Source organism: Lepus europaeus, chromosome 9 (genome assembly GCF_033115175.1).
Source record: "Lepus europaeus isolate LE1 chromosome 9, mLepTim1.pri, whole genome shotgun sequence".
Lineage (NCBI taxonomy): Eukaryota > Metazoa > Chordata > Mammalia > Lagomorpha > Leporidae > Lepus > Lepus europaeus.
The window spans coordinates 44,185,804-44,212,138 of record NC_084835.1 but is presented as its reverse complement, the minus strand read 5'-3'; the positions used below and the strand labels follow the sequence as shown (position 1 = coordinate 44,212,138).

Here is a 26,335-nt window from a genome sequence, read left to right as displayed (position 1 = left end):
AGGTTATGAAGCAGATAAAGCTGAAAGGGCTCTCACTCATGTTTTCTGTCTTTCATATCAAGCTTCCTTCCAGGACACTGCACTCGAGAATTCTAGCTCACTCTGTCCAACCATGGGGTCCCATTCACATCCAGCTGCCATGATTCAAAAGGCTCTGAAAAATCCAGCCCCTATAAGATATAAGTAATTGACAAGGCACTGCAAGATGGTCCACATCGAGTATTTTAAAAGAAAGCATGCTTTAAAAAGCCAGAACTTTGATGATCTAATGACAGAATTCAGACATGAGTGTAAAATTGGAAGTTTTTTATTTTTTTCTAAACTTTAAAAAGTTATTTTATTTAGGAGTCAGTATTGTGGTTCAGTGGATTAAGCTGCTGCTTGCAATGCCAGTATCTCATACAAGTACTGGTTCAAGTCCAAGGTGCTTTTCCTACCTGGCTCCCAAAAGTGGCAGATTATGGCCCAAGTACTTAGGCCTTTGTCCCCAGGTTGGGGACCCAGATGGAGTATGGCCTGGTCCACACTTGGCCATTGTGGCCATTTGGAGAGTAAACTTAATGGATGAATGATTCTCTCTCTCACCCTCTCTCTTTCTCTCTCTCTCAATGGATGAAAGATTCATTCTCTCTCTTTCTCTCTCTCCCTCCTTCCCTCTCGCCCTCTCTCTTTCCCTCCCTTCTTACCTCCCTCCATCACTCTTTCAAGTAAATAAAATAAATGTTTCATAAAATCATTTTGTTTGGAAAATTTGATCAACATGTAATTCAAGGATTTTTAATGGCAGAAGGCCCTTCTATCTCTTCTCAAATAACTGTCCCCAACCACCAGACACAATCTACTTGAGCAGACAATATTTTAACAGAATAGAGAAGATTCAAAAACCTTAGACTACTATCACTTAACAATTATTGAATGCCCAGGAAACTCCTACCAAGATGCAAAATTTGCACTACTGTGTTAGAATCAAGATAAAAGTACAAATTATGATCTAAGGAGTAGTGAATGAGTACATCTGTCATGGATAAGGAGGCAAGCTTACAAGTATCAGTAATGACTTTGAGTTTCCATGCATCATGTAAGCCTGCTTAGCATCTTGTCCTGCTTTGGTAAAGTATCTTGATTTAACTTTGAAGAACCAGGCTCCCTCACTTTCATCAGGTTTTGTGTTGCTGCTACCTCCAGACAGGGAAATATAACCCAGTCTTATCAAATCCACATATCCACCCACGTGATCATGGCAACCAGCTCAGGAATGGGCTTCTACTCCAACATGGTCCAATAAGAGTCAGTGTGATGCCTCTGACTGAAACTACCAGCGTAGAATATTCTCTTTATATAAAGGTGTGGAAAGCTGGTAGGATGTAAGTATGGCACCTCCTACTTGTATCTGGAAAAAAAAAATTAAAAACTGGATAGCTTTGTATTGGGAACTAAAAAGAGCAACAAAGCTTGGAGGGAAAACAAAGAACCAAGAGAAAGCCAAGCCAATGTTTGGATGACACTGAACACTGGATTAAACAATCCTTAAAGTCTGGATAAACCTAGACCAACTCTGGGCATTGATGGACAAGGATCTATCAAACTCCACTTTTGCTAAAGCCAGTTTGATGTGCCCCGGGGACACCATCACTTGTTTTGGTGACATTTTAGAAAATATCAGTAATTCTGGAAAAGATAAGCAAAGCTTCAGCCTAAAATCAACAATTCAAACAATCCATTGTCTTATTCTCTGATTTTATCCTCATTGTGGCTTAGTGCACTGCCCTCCAAACACTTCTCAGCTTCCTAGGAGCTAGGATGTCTACAAGTCTAACTTTTGCCAATAAGATTTAATCAGAAATGACAAGCAGCATATCCTGGACAGCTTTAAAAGATACCTTTCTTTGAATGTCATCCATCATGCCTCTCATGATTGGGCTGCACTGGTTGGAGTTCTAACCAGCCATTCTGGACCAGGAATACGAAGCTCAGACTTAAAGTTGGTAAGTATCTAGTCTTTGCGACTTGGTGTAGCCAGCTTCATGAGGGCAGAAATGGTCACATACTTCATTCCCCAGCACACAGTAGGATAAAATAAATTATTTATACAATGGGTAAATTTTGTATCTCTCTCATAACAAATACCCCACCTCAGGGAATCAAATAATACTACAACCTTAATGTTGGAGGATTGTTAGTGAAGCCATTAGCTTGAATCATCCAGTGACAGAGCTCTCTAAGATTTTGGGTTCTACTATATTTCCTTAATTTCTTCCTTTTTTAAAAAAAAGTTGTTATTTATTTACTTTTAAGGCAGAGAACACTAGAGAAGGGAATCTTTCATCCGCTAGTATATTCTCCAAATGCCTGCATCACCCAGGTCTAAGCTAGGAGCCAGGAACTCCAACAGTGTGCAGAGGCCCAAGTATTTGGTCCATCCCCCAATGCCTTCCTAGGTGCATTAGCAGGAAGCTGGATCACAAGCATTGCAGCTGGAACTCAAATTGACATTCTAATGTGGGATGCCAACATCATAAACAATGGCTTTACACACTGTATCACCACCTCCTATTAATTTCTTTTTTAAAAAAAGATTTTATTTATTTATTTGAGAGGTAGAATTACAGAGAGTGAGAGGGAGAGAGACAGAGAAAGGTCTTCCATCCGCTGGTTCATTCCCCAATTGGCCACAACGGCCAGAGCTGAGCCGATCCAAAGCCAGGAGCTTCCTCAGGGTCTCTCACGTGGGTGCAGGGGCCCAAGCACTTGGGCCATCCTCCACTGCCTTCCCGGACCACAGCAGAGAGCTGGACTGGAAGAGGAGCAACCAGGACTAGAACCGGTGCCCATATGGGATGCCGGCGCCACAGGTGGAGGATTAACCTATTGTCCCACAGTGCCAGCCCCCTATTAATTTCTATGAATAACTTTTCTTCTACATTACAAGACTTCCCAAGTCAGGATAGATCTCATAATTAATGAACATATTTAATAGAATTGTCTCCTCCATCAGACAGCTGCCTTACAATCAACAGTGAATCACACTTAGGGAAATACATGTGATAGAGAAATACTGTGGCATCGAATTAATGGTAGCCCCATCCAAAGCTGAGTTACATTATGGTTTGTTAATTCAGAAATCTGGGCATGGAAAAAACCCAACTCAATAAAATCAGGGGAAGAAATATTGATTCATTTAGTATCTTAAGTATAAAGCCATAGAACACAGCAGATAAGCCTATATCCCAGGGCAAAATGCCTGGGTTGAAATCCCAATATTCTCGGGGCCAGCGCTGTGGCATAGCAAGTTAACACCCTGGCCTGAAGTGCCAGCATCCCAAATGGGTACTGGTTCAAGACCCTTCACCAGCGTGGGAGACCCAGAAGAAGCTCCTGACTTCGGATCAGTGCAGCTCCAGCAGTTTTGGTCAATTGGGGAGTGAACCAGCAGATGGAAGACCTCTCTCTCTCTCTCTGCCTCTCCTCTCTCTGTGTAACTCTTTTGAGTAAAATAAATAAATTGTTGGAAAAAAAGAAATCCCAACATTCTCATTTTTCAGCTGTAGGGCCTGAGCTATAAGACTTGCCCACATTTCAATTTTCTTATCTGCAAAATGGGAGTGGAAAAAAGTGCCTTCAAGAGCAGTTGTAAGAACTAAGCATGTGAATATGGATAAGATGCCTAGAATGGTGCCCACAAGCAATGGGAACAATGAGCAAACATTAGGCACTGAGTTCTTCTATACCAGGTTTAATCCCTGCAATGACATCCTCTGAACCTCTTAATATCTCAAAGCTAGTGACAAGTTATTTTCTCTAAAACTCTATAAGGTTGCCTTTTGCTATGGTGCTACTTTGCTTTCCTAGACAAACCATTAATTCACAGTGTGTGCCCTCCTGAAAGAACAGGCACAGAAAAGTTAATGGGCAACAGCTCAGTGCACATGTTTGCTCAAAAATGTTTGTTAAGAATTTCATTCTGAGACTTTATAAGGGAAGCAAGCTCCTATGAAACACAAAATGATGAATTAGTTTGGGTGTAAAGTAAGGTTCTTGAGCTGCACAGATTTGCTAGTTTCAAGCATTTGTGCCATCCATTACTGTGCTTAAAATTAATATTAAAAAATAAAACATTAGTAAGTTACAGAGTCATTCTTGCAGGGCATGAATCACAAAGAATACACGTCACCTCTACCACTATTATCTGATTGATAAGGCAGAAATTTAAACATTGCTAGCATCACATTTTAAATACATAAATATTTATCTACTAGGTTCATAAAATACTCTATCATTTTCAGAGAGATGAGTAATTAAATTGCTTTAGTGTCATTTAGAATACACTATCTAAAGTTTCTACAAAGTAAACTCAGACACAAAAAATAGACGCATCTGAGATTAGAAATCTTTTCCAAAACCCTTTAAAGAGGTACCCACTTTAAAGATGATGAACTTTAACCCACACTTAAATTCACAGGAATTTCACTTTTTCAAGAATCAAATTCTAAAAATAGTTCTACATCAAGTATTTTTCCATCATTCTTGCTGTCTTTAAACACACCTTCACAAGCTGCTGAACATAATGCTTTTCTGACTTAATCAAAACCTCTCTCATGACCCAGGAACGTTCAGTAAATAATTATTAAGCTCCAGAGGTGGCTTTTGCATAAGTTGATTTGCTTGAATGCCTATTCACTTTAGGACACAGCTTTCAGTATTGTTTTCAGACCTTATCACTTAACAGTTAAAGTAAATGTTAATGGGGGTTGGGGGTGGTTACACAAGCATCCAATTAGTATTTCTCCAATTTAGTCTTTCTTGGAAAATGTCAATTTCAAACTTGTTCTACGCATACATCCAGGCAGATGACTCTGATTTTTGGATGTTTTGTTTTCCTTTCAAAGAAGAAAAAAAAATCAATATTACCAAAATGGGAAAGAGATATTTATTAATGCAACTGTTACTATTCCACAGCCAAAAATAGAAAAGAAACAAACAAACAAAAAAAAAAAACCCAAGGTGGTCACAATGGGACTGTTTTGACAAATATTACTGTTTTCCTGAAAGAAAAAATAATTTTTTATTCATAACAAAGCTGGTTTGCAGTCTATCTTGTAATCATAAACCAAGCTCTGCTCTTTCTCAGATTTTTCAAGCAATCAAGCTTTTTTTTTTCTTTCTGTCATTATTAATTTAAGAGCAACATTCAATTTTAAACGAGAAGGCAAAGATACTAGGCTAGCATTTCTATCCTCCAGCCCCCACCCAACACACAAATTGATTGTTATCCTGTCATAGCCTCCACCAGAGGTTACACTTGAAGCAGATTAATGCTACAGTCACAAAGTAACAGCTCCAGGATTTTTAACTCCCAATAAAACCTTTCTTTTTGCTGTCTTCCCCCCTGCAAATGAAAAAAAAAAAATCCACTCCTGTTAAGTGGTCCCAGGATTATTTCCAGAATAAAACTTGACTTACAGATATAAGCTTTCAAAGGAGCATGGCATGAACATCTGAACTCTAAGCGCCTCCATCTTTTTTCCTTTAAGGTGTTCTGCAAGCCCTTGGCGAAGAGTGAAAGTCAAAGTTAGTTCTGGCACTGACTGTGTCACTAGGGGTGGCTCCTGATAAGGCCCTGGAAACTCCAATCCAAACACAGCTCCACGCTAGAACTGTGCCTGGTGTCTGTCTGTAACAGCAGACCTGCTTAATCCAGTACCTACTGTACCTGCAGGACAAAAGTGCTGCCTCACACTGCAAAGGGGGCTAAACCCACGCCTGGCCAGAAACCCAGCCCTGCAGCCCGGTGAGCACCTGGGATGCTGATTTAGCCTTCCACAGCTCAGATACCGGTTCAGGCTTGCAGGGGCTGCGCATTATTACAGAACTTGAAAGGAGAGGTAATTTCACATACCAGTGAATTTTTAACACTTAATGGAGTCCCAGAATCTAGGAGGCAGGGTTGTGGGATTGCTCGTGTCCCTTCTCAACTCTTCACACATCCCTAGCTGTTTTGCATCCATGCACAAGCATTTCTGGAGCTTGATAAATGAACATGCTCTCCCGCCGACAGGAAAGAGATCCAACAGCGTTCCTGAGACCTCAGGAGTTTAGAGGGGGGCTGTCCTTGCCTCGTCCTGGTGGAAGTAAAACACAAGCTGCTCCTCACTGTGGGCACTATTGTTCAGAACACAATTCTTCAGCTCAGACATCTGTGTACCCTTAGACTGTCACCCTGAATGCATGGGTACCCAAGACATAAAAAAAAAAAAAAAAAGCAGCAATACATACTTTCAAACCACACTTTAAAATGCAGACATGACAACATCAACATTATGAAATATTTAAGCAGCTCCTACGTTATGAAAAATCTGTGTGTTTCTTCCTGCACACAATTCAAAGGTCAGATCAAAGACATCTGACAGCAACTGGCTGTGTACCCTAGGCAGATTTGAAAGCCAAAGAGAATGACTAGAAAACAATGCCATCTCCATAAGCCATCACAAATTCAAATTCCATAAGTTAGCGAAATTGTCATTTTTTAAAACTGCCCTCTAGTAACAGGAGACACTCAGCCAGCAGTCTTCACCAAACTATTTCTGAATCTGCTTATGCTTTATTCATTTATTCATTCATTCAATGTAACAACTACTAAGCCCCAGTCACTATGTAAGCTCTAAGCATTTATAGTCCAGTGGGAAACATATGCAATAATCACATAAATACACAATGATAAATATGATAACTGCTACAGGGAGGTGAAGCACTTTGAATTTAATGACAGGGACTTGGGCTGAGCTTAGAGTCAGGGAAGAACAGTCTGGAAGAAGAATCTTCCAGGAACACTGACAGAGGCAGGAAGCCGTGGTGGGAAGCCAGCAGGAGGAGACCTTGTAGCTGGAGGACAGAGTGAGGCGAAAGCATGGTACTCCTGAGACCACTGCAGGACCAGGGCCAGAACATGCAGAATCTGGAGGGCAAGGAAAGGTCACTGGCTTTGTTCCAAGATGAACAAAAAACCATTTAGAGAGGCTGTAAATAGAGGAGCGATGAGCTCAGATCTAAGTTTTTAGCAAGGCCCGTCTGGTTGCTATGTTGAAAGCCTTCTAGAAGACAGACAAGATTAGCTACTGCCACAGTCCTGGTAGGAGGTGATGATAGCTCATGAGTGGATGGGGAGAAGGTGCAAAGTGGATTGAGAAAAGTAAGCAAATTGCCAGTAAAATAAATGAAGGAATAGGAAACATTCAGGTGCCTGACAGAATCATCATAATCATCAACAGCAGTCACTGGGTACTTTCTCCATGCTAACAAGTGTGGTGACACTTGAATGGGGTAGACAGATGACTAAAATTCTACACTACTCCACTTACTACCCTCCCCCACCTCTCTCCTCCTACCACTAGCACAGTGTGGCAAGAAAACTAACAGGTTCTGGTGTCAACTTAACCAGGTTTGGATCCCATCATGTACTAATGCAGTGACCTTGTACAAAGTACTGAACGTTCTACTGGCCAGATTCTTCACCTGAGAAGGGAGATATTAACAAGGGGCTAGCCCACAGGTTACTGCTGGAGTAGAATGAGATAATATGTGAAACGTGTTCAGCATAATCTCTGACACATAGCAAACTCTCAACAACAAAAAAAGTAGCTCTTATGAGTACGATTGTGACTGATGCTACCTTAATTAACAATGATGGATTGAGAGAACCAAGGGAAATCGGACAGAGGAAAAACAAAATTAAAGTAGAAGATCAAGGAAAAAGAATAGGGACTCACTGCATCAGGACCTTTTTCAAAAAGATCAAATCTGATTTCCCCCTACCCAGGGCACTATTTGCATTAAGTTACAAGGCACTGGGTAGGTTTTAGAACTGAAACTCTGATTTGTTATATGCTTACATACAAGGAAAATGTGTGCCCTCTATGTACTCTGAAGTGCTGACCACGAAACCAATGGTATCAATTCCAGCCATGTGGCACAATGTGATGCCAAATGCTCCCCTGACATGTTCAGCCAAAACATTTCCTGACATTTTATTCTGGACAATCCATTACCCCAAGGAAGGTATCCATAGACCATCTACATAAGTGGGTAAATAAAATTACTCCTAAAGGCAAGTATTCAATTTTTTTTTATAGTACTTTAGAAAGATTTAGATGGCACTAGTGTTCTCAGAAGACCTTCTGGGACACAGAAATGAAGTATCTACCGTCAAACAGACAAAAGCTTGACTTAAATGTGTTCATCTGCCACCATCACAGGTTTCATGATACGCTACAAATATTTCCCCAGGACTCAGATATTTACCCCCAGGTCAGCATCCAATAAATGTCAGCAAATGTCTTCCAGGCACCAGTGATCGCATCCTGAGTTTGTGTGTGTGTGTATATATATATATATATATATATATGTACTTGCATATGAATACATACACACACACAACATACACACCCCAAATTTAACACAAACTGAGAATTGAAGAGGGGAGGAACACTAAAGACATAAAACACAGAATGCAGAATAAAGATACTGCCTGTACTCTAATGCATTCCACATTTGAATTACTACTCCTTGCCCCAAACTACAACAAATCAACTACAATGATCAGGATTCTTACTGACCCTTTAAAGCAGAACCTTACTAAAATGGAATTTAACACAATCAACCATGCAAGTGACAGCCAGCTTTTTCTTTGGAAGCTAAATTGGGCTTTGGAATCTTTTGGGAAGGAAAATTCAATCAGCATTTCAAAGAGGTTAGAGAAGAGATAAGAGGTTTTACTTGTTACCCTGTCCAAAACTCAGCTGAGGAAAAGCACAGCCACTCTTCTATCACAGCTCAGAATAATTCTCATTCTATTTGAGTATAAAATGTTTTCTTGGCCCCTGTCATAGTACAGCATTTTCTTGTGTTTTTGCTTTCAACAGCTATTCTTCTTTTCAGTAAAACTCATACTTCTACTCATGAACCCCACAACAGTTACATGCCAGGCAGGATACTGATCCATGAACCATCTCCAATCCAAGTTAGCAAGCATCTGCCTAGTCTTGTGATTTTTTTATTATGATCCTAGCCAATGGTTCCCACATCTGTATTCTTATCAGAATCATCTAAGGAGCCTGCTCCCTCCATAATTCCTCTGAAATAAGTGTAGAAGATTTTTAGAAGTATAAAAATCAAGGCTCTTTCCCCAACAAATGAGTAAATGAGACTCTCTTGGGGATTGTTCAAAATTCTGTATTTGAAAAGCTTAGTTACTCATTTATTTTCGGGGGGGGGGGTGTGAGGGGAGAGAGAGAGAGAAAGAGAGAGAGAATGAATATGATTCTATCCACTGTGTTACTCACCAAATAGAATGGCCCTGGGCTGGACCAGTGACAAAAAGCCAGAAGCCAGGAACTCAATCCAAGTCTCTCACATGGGTGGAAGGAACTCAAGTACTTGAACCATTACCACTGTTCCCAGAGCCTGCATTACCAGGAAACTAGAATCAGGAGCAGAGCCAGGTAATGAACCCAGGTACAATAGGGGGTGTGGATGTTTGAACAAGTGTCTTAACTGCTAGGCCAAATGCCTGCCCTGGAATTCTGCAATTTTGGGAACATCTTCATGTAGAAACATTTGGAACATCCAATGTAGAAACCATTAAAATATAATATAATATAAACTGTAACTGCATATAATATATTCTATATACATTATTTCTTTAAGGTGACAGGAAACCAAGAGTACAGGCTTCCTTTATTTGTTGAAAAGGTAAGTTACTGTAAAATTTAATTCTTTAAAGTATCTAGTTCACATTACTCTGGACATGCTTTGAATGTTCAGTGAGAGCCTTGTTATGAGGTAATTAAAGAGTACCATGGAAGAGTGGGCATTTAGCCTCACAGTTAAGATGCCTGCATCCCACACTGGGGTACCTGGATCTAATTATGGGTTCTAGCTTCGGACTCCAGGTACTTGCTCATGTAGACCATGGAATCCAGCATTGATGGCTAAAGTAACTGGGTTCCAGCCACCCACATGGAAGATCTGGATTGAGTTCTTAGCCCCTGCCTTTGGTCTGGTCCAGTCTCAGCCATTGTGTGCATTTAGTGAGTGAACCATCAGATAGGAGCTCTTTTGGACTGTTTCGCTCTCTGCCTAACATAAAACTATAGCAGCACAGTGGTAATGCACCTCAAAAAGTACTCTCTAGAATAACAACACATCTCCTCTTCTCCCCATGTGCCACTATGCTCATGTCCTGGGAAAAGTCGGATGCTACTCACAAGTTCTTCAACTCAAACATTTATTGATTTGCCTAGCAGGTGAGAGGCACTGTTTTCAGTGCTATGTAGAAGACAAAACTGAAGATGCAGGAGGTTTTGCTTGTCAGGGGCTCACAGAAAACGCAAGACTCACATATGCCTGTGCACACAGCAGGTTGGGGAAAGAATGCTGAAGCCCCGCCTCCTCCTACAGCTCCAACCACTGCTGACTCCTCCTCCTCATCAGGCACAAGAGGTCCTGCAAGTGCTGCATTTCCTCTTCAGAGACATCTTCCCTAACCTTCCTTCTTAAAGCAGAAGCACTTCTGGTTTTGCTCTCTCACCAAGTGTTTGCTGCTTCTTTCTTTTACAGCATTAACCCAACTTGTGATCATTTTGTTTGTTTAATTACCTTTTGCCCTTGGAAGACAGGGTCCTTGGTACTCATTTTTTTCTCAGTGTCTGGCAAACAGTAAATGTTCACTAACTATTTGCTGGCTGCCTGGCTGGCTAGATGGATGGGTGGATGGATGGAAGAAAGGAAGGAAGAATTTAAGAATGGGTGACAAAATGGATAAAAGATCAGGTAGGGATCATTAATATCATTTGAGGATGGCATTTAATTAATTAGGAAGTCAATAGGCATACATGGTATACAAAATTGTATACTTTTTTCCGAAGCCTTTAAAAACAAGATTTATTTAATTGAAAGGCAGAGTTACAGCGCAAGAGAGAAGACAGCAGAAAGATATTTTCCATCCGCTGATTTACTTCCCCAAATGGCTGCAACAGCCAGAGCTGGGCCAATCTGAAGCCAGGAGCCAGGAGCTTCTTCCAGGTCTCACACAGGGGTGCAGGGGCCCAAGCACTTGGGCCATCCTCCAATACTTTCCCAGGCACATTAGCAGGGAGCTGGATCAGAAGTGGGGCAGCCAGGACTCGAACCGGCACCCATATGGGTGGCAGCTTTATCCACTACACCACAGCATCAGCCCCTGTCTGAAGTTTTTTTAAACTTTCTGTTTCAGAGTCAGAAAGAAGACAGAGCTTCCAAATGCCTACAATGGCTGGAGCTGGGCCAGGGACAAAGCTACTAGCTGGGAACTCAAACCAGATCGCCCATGTGGGTGGCAGGAACCCAATTACTTGAGCCATCACTGCTGCCTCCAAGGGACTGTACTGACAAAAAAGCTAGAATCAGACGCAGGAGCAAGGAACAGAACCCAGGTATTCCAATGTGGAATGAAGGTACCTAACCACTAAGCTAAATGCCCACCCCTATGTGGAAGCTTTTAAGTGACTGGACACAACTCACTCTCATAGAGCATTTGGAAGAAAGTTACAAGGAACTAGTCCAGCAATTGCAATCTGAAACCATCACAGCACGACTGAAGGAAATTTTTAACGATTGCAGATCTTTAGAAATAACTGTTCAGTGCCACTCAATCACGTTTATCTCTTTCATCTTGTTTCTATTTTTTTCCCCTGCCAAGAACAGATCTCCCCATAACAATGATATTACAACATCCTCTGAAAGATAGCTCATTGTACCTGGCACCCAAACGACGTCCTTCAAGGTTGAAAAGGAAAATACAGAAGAGAATAAGATGACCCCAGGTAAACTTGGTTTAGACAGATCTCAATATTATTAAAGAATCATTTAATGTTTACATAAACATCCAGAGATAAAATTTAATGCTCTTTAAACTGCTTATGAAAAATCTGTCTTATGCTCAATCGGACTTGCCCCAAATGGTGGAGTTGGAAACATGCCAGGGGATTCCAATTCAATCCCATCAAGGTGGCATGTACCAATGCCATCTCACTAGTCCAAGTGATCAATTGCTGTTCACAATTAACCATAATGATAGGTCTAAGAGTCAAAGGGATCACATAAACAAGACTAGTGTCTGCTAATACTAACTGATAGAATTAAAAAGGGAGAGAAGGATCCAACATGGGAAGCGGGATACACAGCAGACTCATAGAATGGCAGATGTCCTAAATAGCACTCTGGCCTCAGAATCAGCCCTTAAGGCATTCAGATCTGGCTGAAGAGCCCATGAGAGTATTTTAGGCATGGAAAGCCAAGATACTCTGGCAAAAGAAAAAAAAAAAAAACCTAAATGAAAGATCTCTGTGAGTGAGATCCCAGTGGAAAGAATGGGCCATCAAAGGAGGAGGTACCTTTCTCTGAAGGGAGGAGAGAACTTACACTTTGACTATGGCCTTGTCTAAAAGATCGGAGTCGGCGAACTCAAAAGGCTTCCATAGCCTTGGCAACTCATGACAAGAGCCTAGGGTGATTACTGATGCCATTTGTTAAGTGTCAATTTGTTAAGTCAACAATAGAAGTCACTGTGCACCTACTCCTCATGTAGGATCTCTGTCCTTAATGTGTATTAATGCTATACCTAGTACTCAAACAGTATTTTACACTTTGTGTTTCTGTGTGGGTGCAAACTGTTGAAATCTTTACTTAATATATACTAAATTGATCTTCTGTATATAAAGATAATTGAAAACTAATCTTGATGTGAATGGAATGGGAGAGGGAGCATGAGATGGGAGGGTTGCAGGTGGGAGGGAAGTTATGGGGAGGGGGGAGCCATTGTAATCCATAAGCTGTACTTTGGAAATTTATATTTATTAAATAAAAGTTAAAAAAAAGGAAAATCTATCCTGAGAATAAAAATGTAATCTATAATCTATAAAAAGGCATTTCAAATCCTGCATGTCTTGAATTTTTAAGCAATTATTGGAAATATACACAAAATATTAGCTTGGCATTTTCATTTAATATGATAATAAATACAACAGATTAGTCCCCTACATGAGCTCTCCTCTCACTTAGGGTTCACTTCAAAAGAAATATTTTTTCCTGCATTAAAGGTGATTCAGAGGCCTTTCTTTGTTATCTAAGAAAGGTAACTGGTATTTAAAATAAGCAGACCACAATCTGTAACATAAGCCAAGTAGGTGAGAAAACACAAAAGTGCACAGGGGAACTGTGGAGGTTACGCTGCATTGATAATCTCTTCAAATGAGAAATTTAGTAAAAGTGCAATCTACTTCCCTTATCAAAGTAAATAAACAGAAAAAGATAAGGCTGTCGCCAGGGAGGGGGCCAAAGTTATTCACAAAATGACTCTGTAATAAATGCAACCTTCCACTTTGAGACTTTAAAATCATGATGTTTTCTTTAACTCCTCTAAGTTGTTTAAAAAAACAATGTGTTGGGGCCAGTGCTGTGGGTCCAGTGAGTAAACCGCTGCCTGCAATGATGGCATCTCATATGAGCACCAATTAGAGTCCAGGCTGCCTCTCTTCTGACCCAGTTTCCTGCTAATGCACTCGGGAAAGCAGCAAAAGACAGCCCAAGTGCTTGGGTCCCTGCTACTCACATGGGAAACCCAAATGGAGTTCCTGGCTCCTGGCCCAGCCCTGGTTGTTGCTACCATTTGGGGAGTGAAACAGTAGATGGAAGATATTCTCTCTCTAACCCCACCTTTCAAATAAAATAAATAAATATTAAAAAAAAAAGAAATAAAAATGTGTATACCTCTTTCACTGTTAGTACCTTTTCAAAAAAAAAAATGACAGACTGAGGAGAAAAACATAATATGATATGTCTCTGTCTATCTTACAATGGTGTTGAAGGTGGAGACAAGCAAGTGTACCACCACATTATCATTATGATGCCAGTTTCTTTCTTCTTCCAACAATAGCCCACATTTTACAATATGTAAAGCAATATAACACTCAGCTATTCCAAGAAGCCTCCCTAGTGCACCGTGGCTGAGGTTCTGGCTGCTAAGGAAAGGAAAGCCAGCCTTCCCTTGCTCCCATCCATAAATGAGACCCCAGGATATCAGCATCTCAGAGCACCTATATCCCTATGGCACAAGGAGGAGCTAGAAAAGGGGACAGAGATAAACAAAAAAGGATAGCTTTCCTTTTTCTCAGGCTGTTCAAGTAAATTAAATATTTGTATCCTCAAAGGGAATTGAAGGTAGAGAAAGATTTTCTTGCAGACAAGGTTGTCACTGTGGAAAGTAGTTGGTAGCACGGAGTGTAAAATTCCCATTTGAACAGGATATGGTAAGAATCCAGGACTTGGAAAGGTCCACTCACTATTTATAAATGCATGAATAACTGCTATATCTCACCTATGGATATAAACTTAGCACCATTTTTCCAACTGGAGTCAGCATAATGGAGTGAGTCAATGTGTACACATAATCCGGCCCCCTTCCACATACACCACTCTGTTCATATCCCAGCTTTACCGTGCCTAAGCCATTTAACTTATGAGTCTCAAGATCTGCATCAACACAACAGGGGTGTAAATAATTACCTATTTCATAGATTAATGTGATGATTAAATGAAGCAAGCACCTGAAAAGGAGGACTGAATCAATGTTATGCAAGGAATAAGGGCTCTTATCTCAGAATACTCCATGGTAATGAAAAGTTGGCCTATGTGTCTCAAAGAACTTTAAGTTCTAAGGCAAATGAAAATTATTTTTTGGAGATAATGGTCAGATGTTTTGAAAACTTGATACGTGAAAAGACTATACAAATTCAAAATGCATGTAAGTTCAGGAAAGATCTAGGTAAGTTCGTGAATAGTATATTCCTAATGAGTCACTGAGGACTAAGATGTTAGTGATATCTATAACTTGATAGTAGACAACTAGTTTTTTTTAGTGATTGTCTTAACTGCAAACAAAATTCTAGCACACAGGACCTTCTGCTTTGACTGAGGGTATCAAATGTCTTCTAATTTATAGTTTTATTGTACCAGCATACCTAGGAGTCAAGCAGAAAATCATGTATTTAAATAAGATGACTGTAACAAATCAAACCTCTTTGTGCTCAGTAGGTCACCCTAAGTTAAATTTGTGTTAATAGTCAAATTTCCCGAACTTTTGAAGCATTTTAAGCACTCACTCTTAGACTAATGACATCCTGTTTCAGCTATGCTGCACAAACAGGATTTAAAATGAGAAAAATAATATTTGCACAAAAATCCTTCCTGTCTGTTGATTAAATCCAATCAATCATAATAAACTCCATACATATTTACCTGCTGTATCTAATTCACATTCTAGGGAGTCTTACCCATAATCAGAGTATATATTTATATTGACAGAAATATGCTAAGTAACTAATATTTTAAATTAATAGTCTGTATAATTTCAGGTAATACTGCCATGAAGTGACATAAGGGAAAAATTCCAATTTTGCTTTAAAAAATTAAGTCATATGTCTTTTAAAAATATAGCACCTAACAAAGTTACCTAATTCTTCTTTTAACATTTACTAAGTATTAACTACCTGCCAGTTATAACAGGCAGGCTGGTAATAGAGTCTGGAGAATAAAAATTCTCAATTCTACCTATCTAGCTCCTCAAATAAAAGAGTGTTCAGGCCCGCGCCGTGGCTTAACAGGCTAATCCTCCGCCTTGCGGCGCCGGCACACCGGGTTCTAGTCCCAGTTGGGGCGCCGGATTCTATCCCAGTTGCCCCTCTTCCAGGCCAGCTCTCTGCTATGGCCCGGGAAGGCAGTGGAGGATGGCCCAAGTCCTTGGGCCCTGCACCCGCACGGGAGACCAGGAGAAGCACCTGGCTCCTGGCTTTAGATCAACGCGGTGTGCCGGCCGCAGTGGCCATTGCGGGGTGAACCAACAGTAAAGCAAGACCTTTCTCTCTGTCTCTCTCTCTCACTTATCCACTCTGCCTGTCAAAAAAAAGAGTGTTCAATAAAGATGGTAGATAAAAGAATAATCAAAATATCCTTATTAAAACTCACTCAACAAATATTTATTGAGTCCTTACTATGTCTCAGGCATAAGCATATGCTTAAGATAACATCAGTGACATAACAGGGACCCTAGATTCTTAAGAGAGAAATGTTTTGGAGTAACTCTGAATACTCAAATAATTTAAACATACAATTTTGAGATCATGTGGGTCTGCAGTCTGTTAACACCATGGACAGTGATACACTTTCATTAACAAGCATGCCGGTGCCGTGGCTCAATAGGCTAATCCTCTGCCTTGCGGCGCCGGCACACCGGGTTCTAGTCCCGGTCGGGGCACCGATCCTGTCCCGGTTGCCTCTCTTCCAGGCCAGCTCTCTGCTGTGGCCAGGGAGTGCAGTGGAGGATGGCCCAAGTGCTTGGGCCCTGCACCCCATGGGAGACCAGGAGAAGCACCTGGCTCCTGCCATCGGATCAGCGCGGTGCGCTGGCCGCAACGTGCCCACTGCGGCGGCCATTGGAGGGTGAACCAACGGCAAAAGGAAGACCTTTCTCTCTGTCTCTCTCTCTACTGTCCACTCTGCCTGTCAAAAAAAAAAACCAAAAAAACAAAAAACAAAAAACAAAACAAAACAAAAAAAAAAAAAACAAGCATGCCTGGATTCTAACACTAGACCAAGGATCAATGAATTCTGGTTTCTTAGTGTACCAGGCAGGTAATTTGAAAGAACAGCAACAACAACAATAACAAAAAATAGTGAGATCATGTCTCTGCCTCATATTTAAAATGAGGAGGGAGACAAGAAGAGACAGGGAGAATTCTTCACCACACTATCAGAATGATAATGTGGACTTCCTATTTGCATAGCACACCTCACATTATTTAATATATCGTTAATTAAAGAAACTGCAGGGTAGGGTGTGAGGTATCTTGGTCAAAGTCAAGAATGGTAATGGGCCACCAATCTGGGGCTGGATGTTCCCAAGGGTAAGTTCTTCTCACTGTGCTTGCCAGTTTGTGTTAAGTGCTCTAAGGGGCCCAGAAGCAAGCTGGTTCTAAAATTAGAATCTTGCACTGGAATTACCTCTTTGCTTGTCTGAACCCCAAGTCCCACACTAGATTCTGCATTCCACGAAGGCATGGGCCATGCCTGTTTTGTTCACCACTTCGTTTCTTAACCACACAAAATTCCCAGACACAGAGAAGACACTGAGTAACTATTCATCCATGGGTTAAGTGATTAATTAACCAGACGTGGTGATTTTTCTGACCATGATTTGTCTCAAAAAAATACATATTTAGAGAGGAAGAATGAAGTAGACTTTCCTGGATATTTATACCAGTCTTGAGTCAAATTAATGTCATTCACCAGCAAGAAACAAGAAGAAACAATATTTGTCCTTAAGCAACTTAATCTGCTTGGAAAAGAGATTTTAAAAATAAAATTACAAGGAAGGGAAAAGAGTAACTCAACAAATCAGCACAATTTATACTTGTTCATAAGAGAAGAAAGGAAGTAAATTAGTGCAGCCACTGTGAAAAACAGTATGGAAATTTCTTAAAAAAAAAAAAACAACTAGAAATAGACCACATGATCCATCAATTTCACTATTGGAAATCTACCCAGAAAACATGAACTCATTGTACCAAACAGATACCTGCTCTACCATGTTTGTAGCCAACACTCTTCACAATAGTCCAAACACAAAATCAACCAATGTGTCCATCAGAAGAAGAATGAATAAAGAAAATGTGGTATACACACATAATGGATTATCACTCAGATATTTAAAAAAAAAAATGAAATTCCATCAGTTGCAGCAAAATGGTTGGAACTGGAAGACATCAACTTGAGTGAAATAAGTCTGACACAGAAAGACATATACTGTATGTTCTCTCTTGTATGTGGGAGCTGAAATTAAAAAGAAAGAAATGCCCGTGCATATCATTTTGCTACAAATACTGTGTCTTGTCGAACTTTAAAAAATATATATCTTTTTTCTAGTTACCAAGAAAAGTAAGTTCTCAGCAAAGAATGATTTAACAAACCTTTCTAGGGGAAACCAGGTCTTTGGAAATCTGAAGTGAATCATGACTTTATTTGGCAGAGATGGCAAATCTTGAGTAAAATTTCCCAAAGTGTGGGATGTAAGACGATCTCGAATAGAGACGCACAGACTCCATGCTAAATAACCATGGAATCACACTGTGAGAAAGGCCTTTTCAAACTTCTTTCATCTCAGGGGAAAGTCTCTGCTTGACGCTAATATGAATCTCCCAACACTTGCCTTTTGTGAGCCAAAGAGCCGGGACCCCAGGCTCCTTCATTCTGGACAAAGACTCTAACAATGCTCTTCCTATTTTATTATATTCATTGCACGCAGACTTCCACACACTTGTGGCTTCCATGTATTATAACATCTTTAAGAATACATGTTTCATATTTTAAGCCCCACGTCCAGTGTGAGGGCACAAGCAATGTCATTAGCATAAGAATGGCTAAAATTTGGGAAACACTGATGAAGAAAAATAAAGAAGGTGCCAAAATTCTTCAGGGCAAACAAGATTAAACACTGTCCAGAAATAGTGGCCTGCTCTAGTGTAGTGAGAAGCTAACAGCTACAAAGAATTTCATGCTGATAAAGGAAACCACGCAGCGTTCTGAAATCATAGTAGGCGAACCCCACCCTAATCTCGCACTAACTGTGGAAAATGAGCATGACACTCAGATATGGCTCCATGTAGGCTCCCCAGCCAAGTCAAACTGAGAACATCACAATGGACCTGGCATTCCCATGTGCTGCATTTGTTGATGGTGCCCATGAACAAGACCTCTGTCCAGAAAAAAAAGGCAAAGCTGTTAGAACAAAATGCCAGGTGGAGGTGGATGTTTCAACGCAGAAAGATTTCTCGAATGCTGAGAAGGTCACTGCAACCTGTGCCACACACTTAACTTAGTCCAGTTTGGGTTGGTTTGCTTTTTAATTTTCTAATTTTGTAGTGAAGTGCTGAAAAAGATTCCTACTACAGATTTTCCTCTAGCTATACTTGTATAATATTTTCATACACTAGATGGAGCCAACTTTATAGTGTTTTCGAATTCATGAATAGGTTTCATGTTGTGTTTTTAAAAAGTATCCTACTTGAAGTTATGGGAGTACTTTGTACTACTTAAATATTTTTTAGTTGTAACGTTCAAAATATTTACTTAAAAGGTAATGATGTCCCATCATTTCATCATTATGCATTTTTTCTTTACTCTTAAACCCAAATTAATATAAAAGTGTCAATAATACTATAAAATGTTTATTTCAGATATGTACATCCTATAATTCACTGGCATTTTAGACTTTTATTTTAACATGTATTTATTATGGCTTTTTAAAATGACAATTTCAAAAAATACAGGCTTTTGAAGGCAGAGGTAGAAACAACTTATAAATGCAATGAATACAAATGTCTTGCACCCCTATACAGATTGCCTTTAGGCTAGGAGGTAGGTTAAGGCAAAGAGAGTCACAAGCAGGCAGAATGTAGACCCTCTGTCCCTGAGAACATAGAAATAGGCCCAGGGATGGGGTAAAACTGCGATAGCACTTGCAACAGGACACAGCTGATCTGACAACCAGGGAACGTCCTCTGCCAAAGGATGCAAGGAAACATCACCATCCACGGTCACCAACCTGGGGCTGGCACGGGGCAGCAGGGAAGTACCAGGAAGGTCACAGTCACAACTGTCTCCAACTCTACACCTTGTAACTGAAACTTGCAGTAGCACTCAACCACAGAGGATTTTGTCCTCCGGGAGTACTTGACAAAATCTGGAGACATTTTTTTGGTTTTTATAAATGGGGAAGTGGCTTCTACTGGTACTTAATGAATAAAGAGCAGAATGCTGCTAACCATTCTACAACACACAGTACAACCCCCAACAAAACAGGGTACCCCGCCCAAAATGTCATGAGTGCCCAGGTTGGGGCCCACATTGTGGCAGAGCAGGTTAAGCTGTGACTGCGAAGCCAGCATCCCATAAGAGTGCTGCTTCAAGTCATACCTGCTCCACTTCCAATCCAGCTCCCCTGTTAATGAACCAGGGAAGGCAGTGGAAATTGGTCTAGAAACTTCCATGGGAGACCCAGGTGGGGTTCCAGGTTTTTGGTTTCGGCCTGGCCCAGCTCATGGGATGGAAGATATCTATTCCCCTGCCCCCAGCCACTATGCCTTTCAAACAAATAAATCTTTAAAAAAAATAGTGCCCAGATTGAAAACCTCTAACACAGAATGTCTTCTATACTGACGACAAAAACATCTAACTCATCACAAACATTCATTTACTAACCAAAAGTTTCAATATATTTATTTTTTCCTTTGTCTAACTTATCTAGCTTTATTTTTGTAGAAAATTTTTATTTAATAAATATAAATTTCAGGGGCTGGCACTGTGGCACAGCGGGTTAAAGCCCTGGCCTGAAGCGCCAACATCCCATATGGGCGCCAGTTCTAGTCTCGGCTGCTCTTCTTCTGATCCAGCTCTCTGCTATGGCCTGGGAAAGCAGCAGAAGATGGCCCCAAGTTCTTGGGCCCCTGCACCCACGTGGGAGACCCAGAAGAAGCTCTGGCTCCTGGCTTTGGATCGGCGCAGCTCCGGCATTGTGGCCATCTGGGGAGTGAACCAGCTGATGGAAGACCTATAATCTCTCTATTTCTACCTCTCTGTAACTCTGACTTTCAAATAAATAAAATAAATCTTTAAAAATAAATAAATAGGGCCGGCGCCGTGGCTTAACAGGCTAATCCTCCGCCTTGTAGCGCCGGCACACCGGGTTCTAGTCCCAGTTGGGGTGCCGGATTCTATCCCGGTTGCCCCTCTTCCAGGCCAGCTCTCTTCTATGGCCTGGGAAGGCAGTGGAGGATGGCCCAAGCCCTTGGGCCCTGCACCCGCATGGGAGACCAGGAGAAGCATCTGGTTCCTGGCTTCGGATTAGCGCGATGAGCCGGCTGCAGCAGCTGTGGGAGGGTGAACTAACGGCAAAAAGGAAGACCTTTCTCTCTGTCTCTCTCACTATCCACTATGCCTGTCAAAAGTAAATAAATAAATAAATAAATATAAATTTTGAAAGTACAACTTTTGGATTATAGCGGTTTTCCCCCCATAACCACCCTCTCAACTACAAACCATCCCATCTCCTACTCCCTCTCTCATCTCATTCTTCATCAAGATTCATTTTTAATTATCTTTATATACAGAAGATCAATTTAGTATATACTAAGTAAAGATTTCAACAGTTTGCACCCACACAGACACAAACTATAAAGTACCATTTGTAGACTTTTTACTGTTAATTTTCATGAGTTTCAATTAAGTTGGTTGGACACAGGACCTGGATGTAATTAAGCCATGTTATCTAGGTCAATGTGTCACTGCATCAAAGGATTAAAGACCAAGATGGAACATAGCAATAACCTGATGAGTAGTGAGCAGTGAACATGAAGGGAATATAACTACCTGTCTCCACAAAGATGAAGTCAAAGCAAAAGTTGAATGAAAAAGGCAAATAATATAGAATTCTGGCCCAGGATTCCATTTACTTGAAGTTGAAAGCATAGTTGTATTCATAACTGGTAAAACTATAATGAAAAGCAAGGGAGTGCTTAAAACAAAATCCATGATGGTGATTAATTCAGCAGAGAGTAATGAGGAGGATGCAAACAAGAATGAGGCTTCCAGCGTGTAGTATAGACGGACTCTGGATATATGATTATTCATTTTATTATCCTTTACTAAACTGATGGGATATTAAAAAGCTAAGGGAAGTGAAGGAATAGAGATGATAGGTACAAGTCACTCTTTCAGGGTATCAAAAAGGAAGGCTAACAGTGACTTCTGACATAACTGGCTAAGGTACCACGAGGGACAGAGGTATCTTTTACTTCTGTGAGCCACCAAACTGCATGTCCTCTGTCCTTGAACTATTCTGGCATGGTTCAGTTCAGGCCGTGGCTGTCCAACTGTTCTACCAACTCCCCCCCCGACACATCCTACACCTACCATTAGATGACCTTTCTGAGTGCATGGCTTCTACTCTTTTCATGCTAGTCCTTTATGAAAATCGATCGTTCATCAATACACAACAAACAGACTTCAAGTGTTTATTTAGACAGGCATTCAAGGGCCAATTTACTTTTCTAGTCTTATCTGCCATGAATCCTACCAATCTAAACAATTTACTCATTCCCTAATGCTGACCATATACTCTTGCTTGGGCTGTTCTCGCTTGGGCTGTTCTCTTGCCAGAAGTACCATTCATATACTCACCAATCCTTTCCATGGAAACTTCTAGATATTCTGTGTGTGTGTGAAGAAAAAAAAAAGGAAGAATTACAAAGAAAGAGAGAGAAGAGAAAGAAAGAAAGAGAGAGAGAAAGAGAGAAACAACGAATCTTCCATCCACTGGTTCACTCCCCAAATGGCCACCATGGCCAGGGCTAGGCCAGACGGAAGCCAGGAGAAGGAGCTTCCTGTGTGTCTCTCATGGGGTACAGGGGTCCCACAGATACGGATATTATCACACAGTGGAATATTCTGTGAGGATGAATATCTCCACATAAAAATGACAAAAATGACAAAGGGTGACTCTCATGGACATGCTGAGCAAAAGAAGCCAGAAGTGACAGAATAGACTGGATGATTCCATGTGAACAAAGTAAAATCCAGCCATTATAAATCTCTGGTGTTAGGAGTCAAGACAGTGATTATACGTAGAGGAGAGGTAGCTTTGGAGTAGGAGACACAAGGGTGCTCGTAACCTCTCTTATAGACTGAGTGCAAGTTACTACGTGAAAATTCATCAGACAACACATTAAGATTTGGACTCTTGCCTGTAGGAATGCTATACTTCAATTAAAAGTTTACTAAAAAAATACTTTTAAAATCTACCTATTCTTCAAGTCTACTCCATGATAAGTTCTCTCACTTAAACAAAAAAAAAAAAAGTATATTTATTTGAAAGGTAGACAGACAGAGACAGCAAGAAAAAGACAGGCAGAGATCTTCCATCCAATGATTCACTTCCCAAATGCCCAAAACATCCAGGGTGGGGCTGGGCCAAAGACAGGAAACGGGAATTCATTCCAGGTCTCCCATGTGGGGTGACAGGGACCCAAATACTTGAGTCATCACCACTGCCCTAGTAGGAAGCTGGCTCCAGAGCAGCCAGTACTTGAACCAGGCATTCTGATATGGTTGTTCCAACATGCATCTTTTTTTAAAAAAAGATTTATTTATTTATTTGAAAGTCAGAGTTACACAGAGAGAGGAGAGGCAGAGAGAGAGAGAGAAGTCTTCCATCCGCTGGTTCACTCCCCAATCGGCCACAAGGGTTGGAGCTGTGCCGATCCAAAGCCAGGAGCCAGGAGCTTCTTCCAGGTCTCCCATTTGGGTGCAGGAGCCCAAGGACTTGGGCCACATTCTACTGCTTTCCCAGGCCATAGCAGAGAGTTAGATCAGAAGAGGAGCAGCCGGGACTAGAACCGGCGTCCATATGGGATGCCAGCGCTTCAGGCCAGGGCATTAACCCACTGAGCCACAGCACCGGCCCCCTAACATGCATCTTAACCAAACCACTAAACACCTGCTCCCTTCACTTTCTCAACAAAAATCTTCTCTGTTCCCACCTACATGCATCTTCCTCCTCCATCTAATATCCCATAACAGAACTTTAATTTTGTGCATGTACCAAAGAAGGCTGTTAACACCCACTAGGCACATAAGTTCTATTTCTTCTTTGATTTTCCATAAAGCACTGCATTACAGCAGTTATGTATGGGACTGAAATTATACCCATGATATTTAAATTACATGTGTTGCTCCTTTCAAAGCAACATTACTCTGTGAACGTATTGGGAAGATGCCATCACCCCATTTGTATGTTTTATTTTAATCTATATAGCCAGCCCTCCGTGTCCACATCTGCATCACCAGATTCAATCACCTGCAGAGAATGTACTTGGGCCTATTATGGTTACATGCATACTAAACATATGCAGACTTTTCTTTCTTGCCATTATTCCCTCAAAAATATAGCCTAACAGAAAACGGGCCGGCGCCGTGGCTCACTAGGCTAATCTTCCGCCTGCAGCGCCAGCACCTCAGGTTCTAGTCCCGGTTGCTCCTCTTTCAGTCCAGCTCTCTGCTGTGGCTAGGGAAGGCAGTGGAGGATGGCCCAAGTGCTTGGGCCCTGCACCCACATGGGAGACCAGGAGGAAGCACCTGGCTCCTGGCTTCGGATCAGCACAGCGCACCGGCCATAGTGGCCATTTGGGGGGTGAACCAACGGAAGGAAGACCTTTCTCTCTCTCTCTCTAACTCTGCCTGTCAAAAAAAAAAAAAATATATATATATAAATATATATATATATATAGCCTAACAACCATTATAAAACATCTACCTTGTATTAAGTGACATAAGTAATCCAGAGATGATTTAAAGTGTGTGACAGTATGTGTGCAGCTTTTATAAGGGTACTTCAACAAGTTCATGCAGAATCATGCGTTTGGCACAGCAGTTAGCACACTGCTTGGGAAACCTGCATCCCACATCAGAGTGTCTAGGTTCAAGTCCTAACTCTGCTTCCAATTCAGGCTTCCTAAAAATGTGTGCCCTGGGAGGTAACAGGTGATAGCTCAAGCAACTGGGTACCTGTTCTCCAAGTGGGAGACTCAGATTGAGTTCCCGGCTCCTTGCTTTGACTTGAGCCAGGCCTGACCATTGTGGACATCTGGGGAGTGAACCATGGGAGATCTCTTTCTGCCTGTCTGCCTTTCAAACAAACAAAATAAATCATTTTAAAAAGAGAGAAACATTTGCAAGTAACTCAGCTAAGATCACACAACTACCAATGATAAAAAGAAATGCTATATACTTAAAAAATTAAATACTGCAAAAAATATAAGTGACCAATTTTCTGCCTGAAGTCAATGAAATCTTCATATAATACATTTTACTTTAAAGAGATTTTGAGCCATCTTTTCTGTACTTAGTGTACATTAAAGGGCAGAGTTCAGAAGTATCCAACTGAACCATCTTTGTAAAGGCTTCCTCTTGCCAATGGGACCCTTGCAGCCAGACTCCATGTCCATCTACATAAAAGTATTCATCATTGCTGTGCAAATAAGGCAGCCTCTGCCTTTCACCTGACCTCCTGACACAGAATAGATGGCAAGTGATGGGCCTATTACTCAGGGCTCCGAGAACATACCAGCAAAAGGACTACTTCAACACTTATGCTTTTTTTTCTGTTGATTTAAACACAAAAAGCATATGTCCAAATCCTCAGGGGCAGAGTGCCCCATCACAAAATTTCCATTAGCTGGCATTTCAGGTGCTGCTGTCTGGAGCCCAACCCACTATACAGCCAGGGTCAAGGCCATGGACAAAGAAACAGTCCAAGAACAACATTCCGGGGAGGTAGCTGCATTGCACCTGTCACCACGGCTAACAACAGCACGTTGGTCGTTAGCCCTGAGGCCTTAAAAGTGGTACAAAAGCTCTGTGCTTTGAAAGTGTCAGTTTCTAGGACAGTCATAATAACCTCATCCTTTGGTTCCTTTCAAGCATTCTTAATATCAGCTAATTATGAAAAGCACGTTATGTGTTCTCATGCTAAGCAGTGTATGTGCAGTGCCTTATTTTAACCTTTAATAACAACCTTCTACCTTTGATACTATACAAGAAGGTTTCAGAAGGTTGATGGAAAATTCACATTCTCTTTATATTTCATTTCTCCATGGACTTTTTGAAACCCCTCATAATGAAGTCCCATTTATCAATAAGGAGAATGAGACTTTGGGAGATTGTATCACTTGCTGAAGAGTCTGCAAAGAAGAAATTCAAGCCATAGCACAGTGAATCACAGCCTATGTTCTTACAGCACAGGCAATGCCACTCTATAGTCAAACTAGTAAATACATTCATTTATGGACACACTCAAAAATACTCTATTATTATACAGGCCCAAGGAAATAAATGTGAGAAAGATATAAGATATGTTCTTTCCCCCCAGGAGCTCATTACTTGTGGGAGAGTACAGAATCTATAAACAACGATATCTTAACTTAAATGACTTGGCCCAATCCTTCCCTGAGACTTCTACGAAAACTACAGATGTTTTCCAAGGAAAATTCATAAGAACAGAGACAGTCAGAACTCAACTGAATGCTTGGCTCACAAGTCAGGAATCGCTGGAATACTCAACATGGCTGACCATAAGCTACACACAGTTTTGATTAAGAAAGGAACGTGGTATTGTAAGAAGTAAAGGAGAAATCCTAGG

General features: G+C 41.0%; 1 protein-coding gene across 12 annotated transcripts in view; it reads right to left on the bottom strand.

Annotated features, from left to right (window-relative positions):
* The window catches only part of MITF (melanocyte inducing transcription factor), a 246,326-nt gene that overhangs the window by 103,192 nt on the left and 116,799 nt on the right, over positions 1 to 26,335 (bottom strand). For 2 of the 12 annotated variants that reach the window (XM_062201254.1, XM_062201253.1), the window contains exon 2: positions 5,461 to 5,545. The exons of 9 other annotated variants lie outside the window; for them this stretch is intronic. In XM_062201254.1, the coding sequence (XP_062057238.1) occupies positions 5,461 to 5,516 (56 nt within the window). In that variant the 5' untranslated portion in view covers positions 5,517 to 5,545. Of the gene's footprint in view, positions 1 to 5,460; positions 5,546 to 9,335; positions 9,355 to 26,335 lie in introns of those variants that run through there. One more of the 12 variants, XM_062201261.1, reaches the window with a different exon arrangement.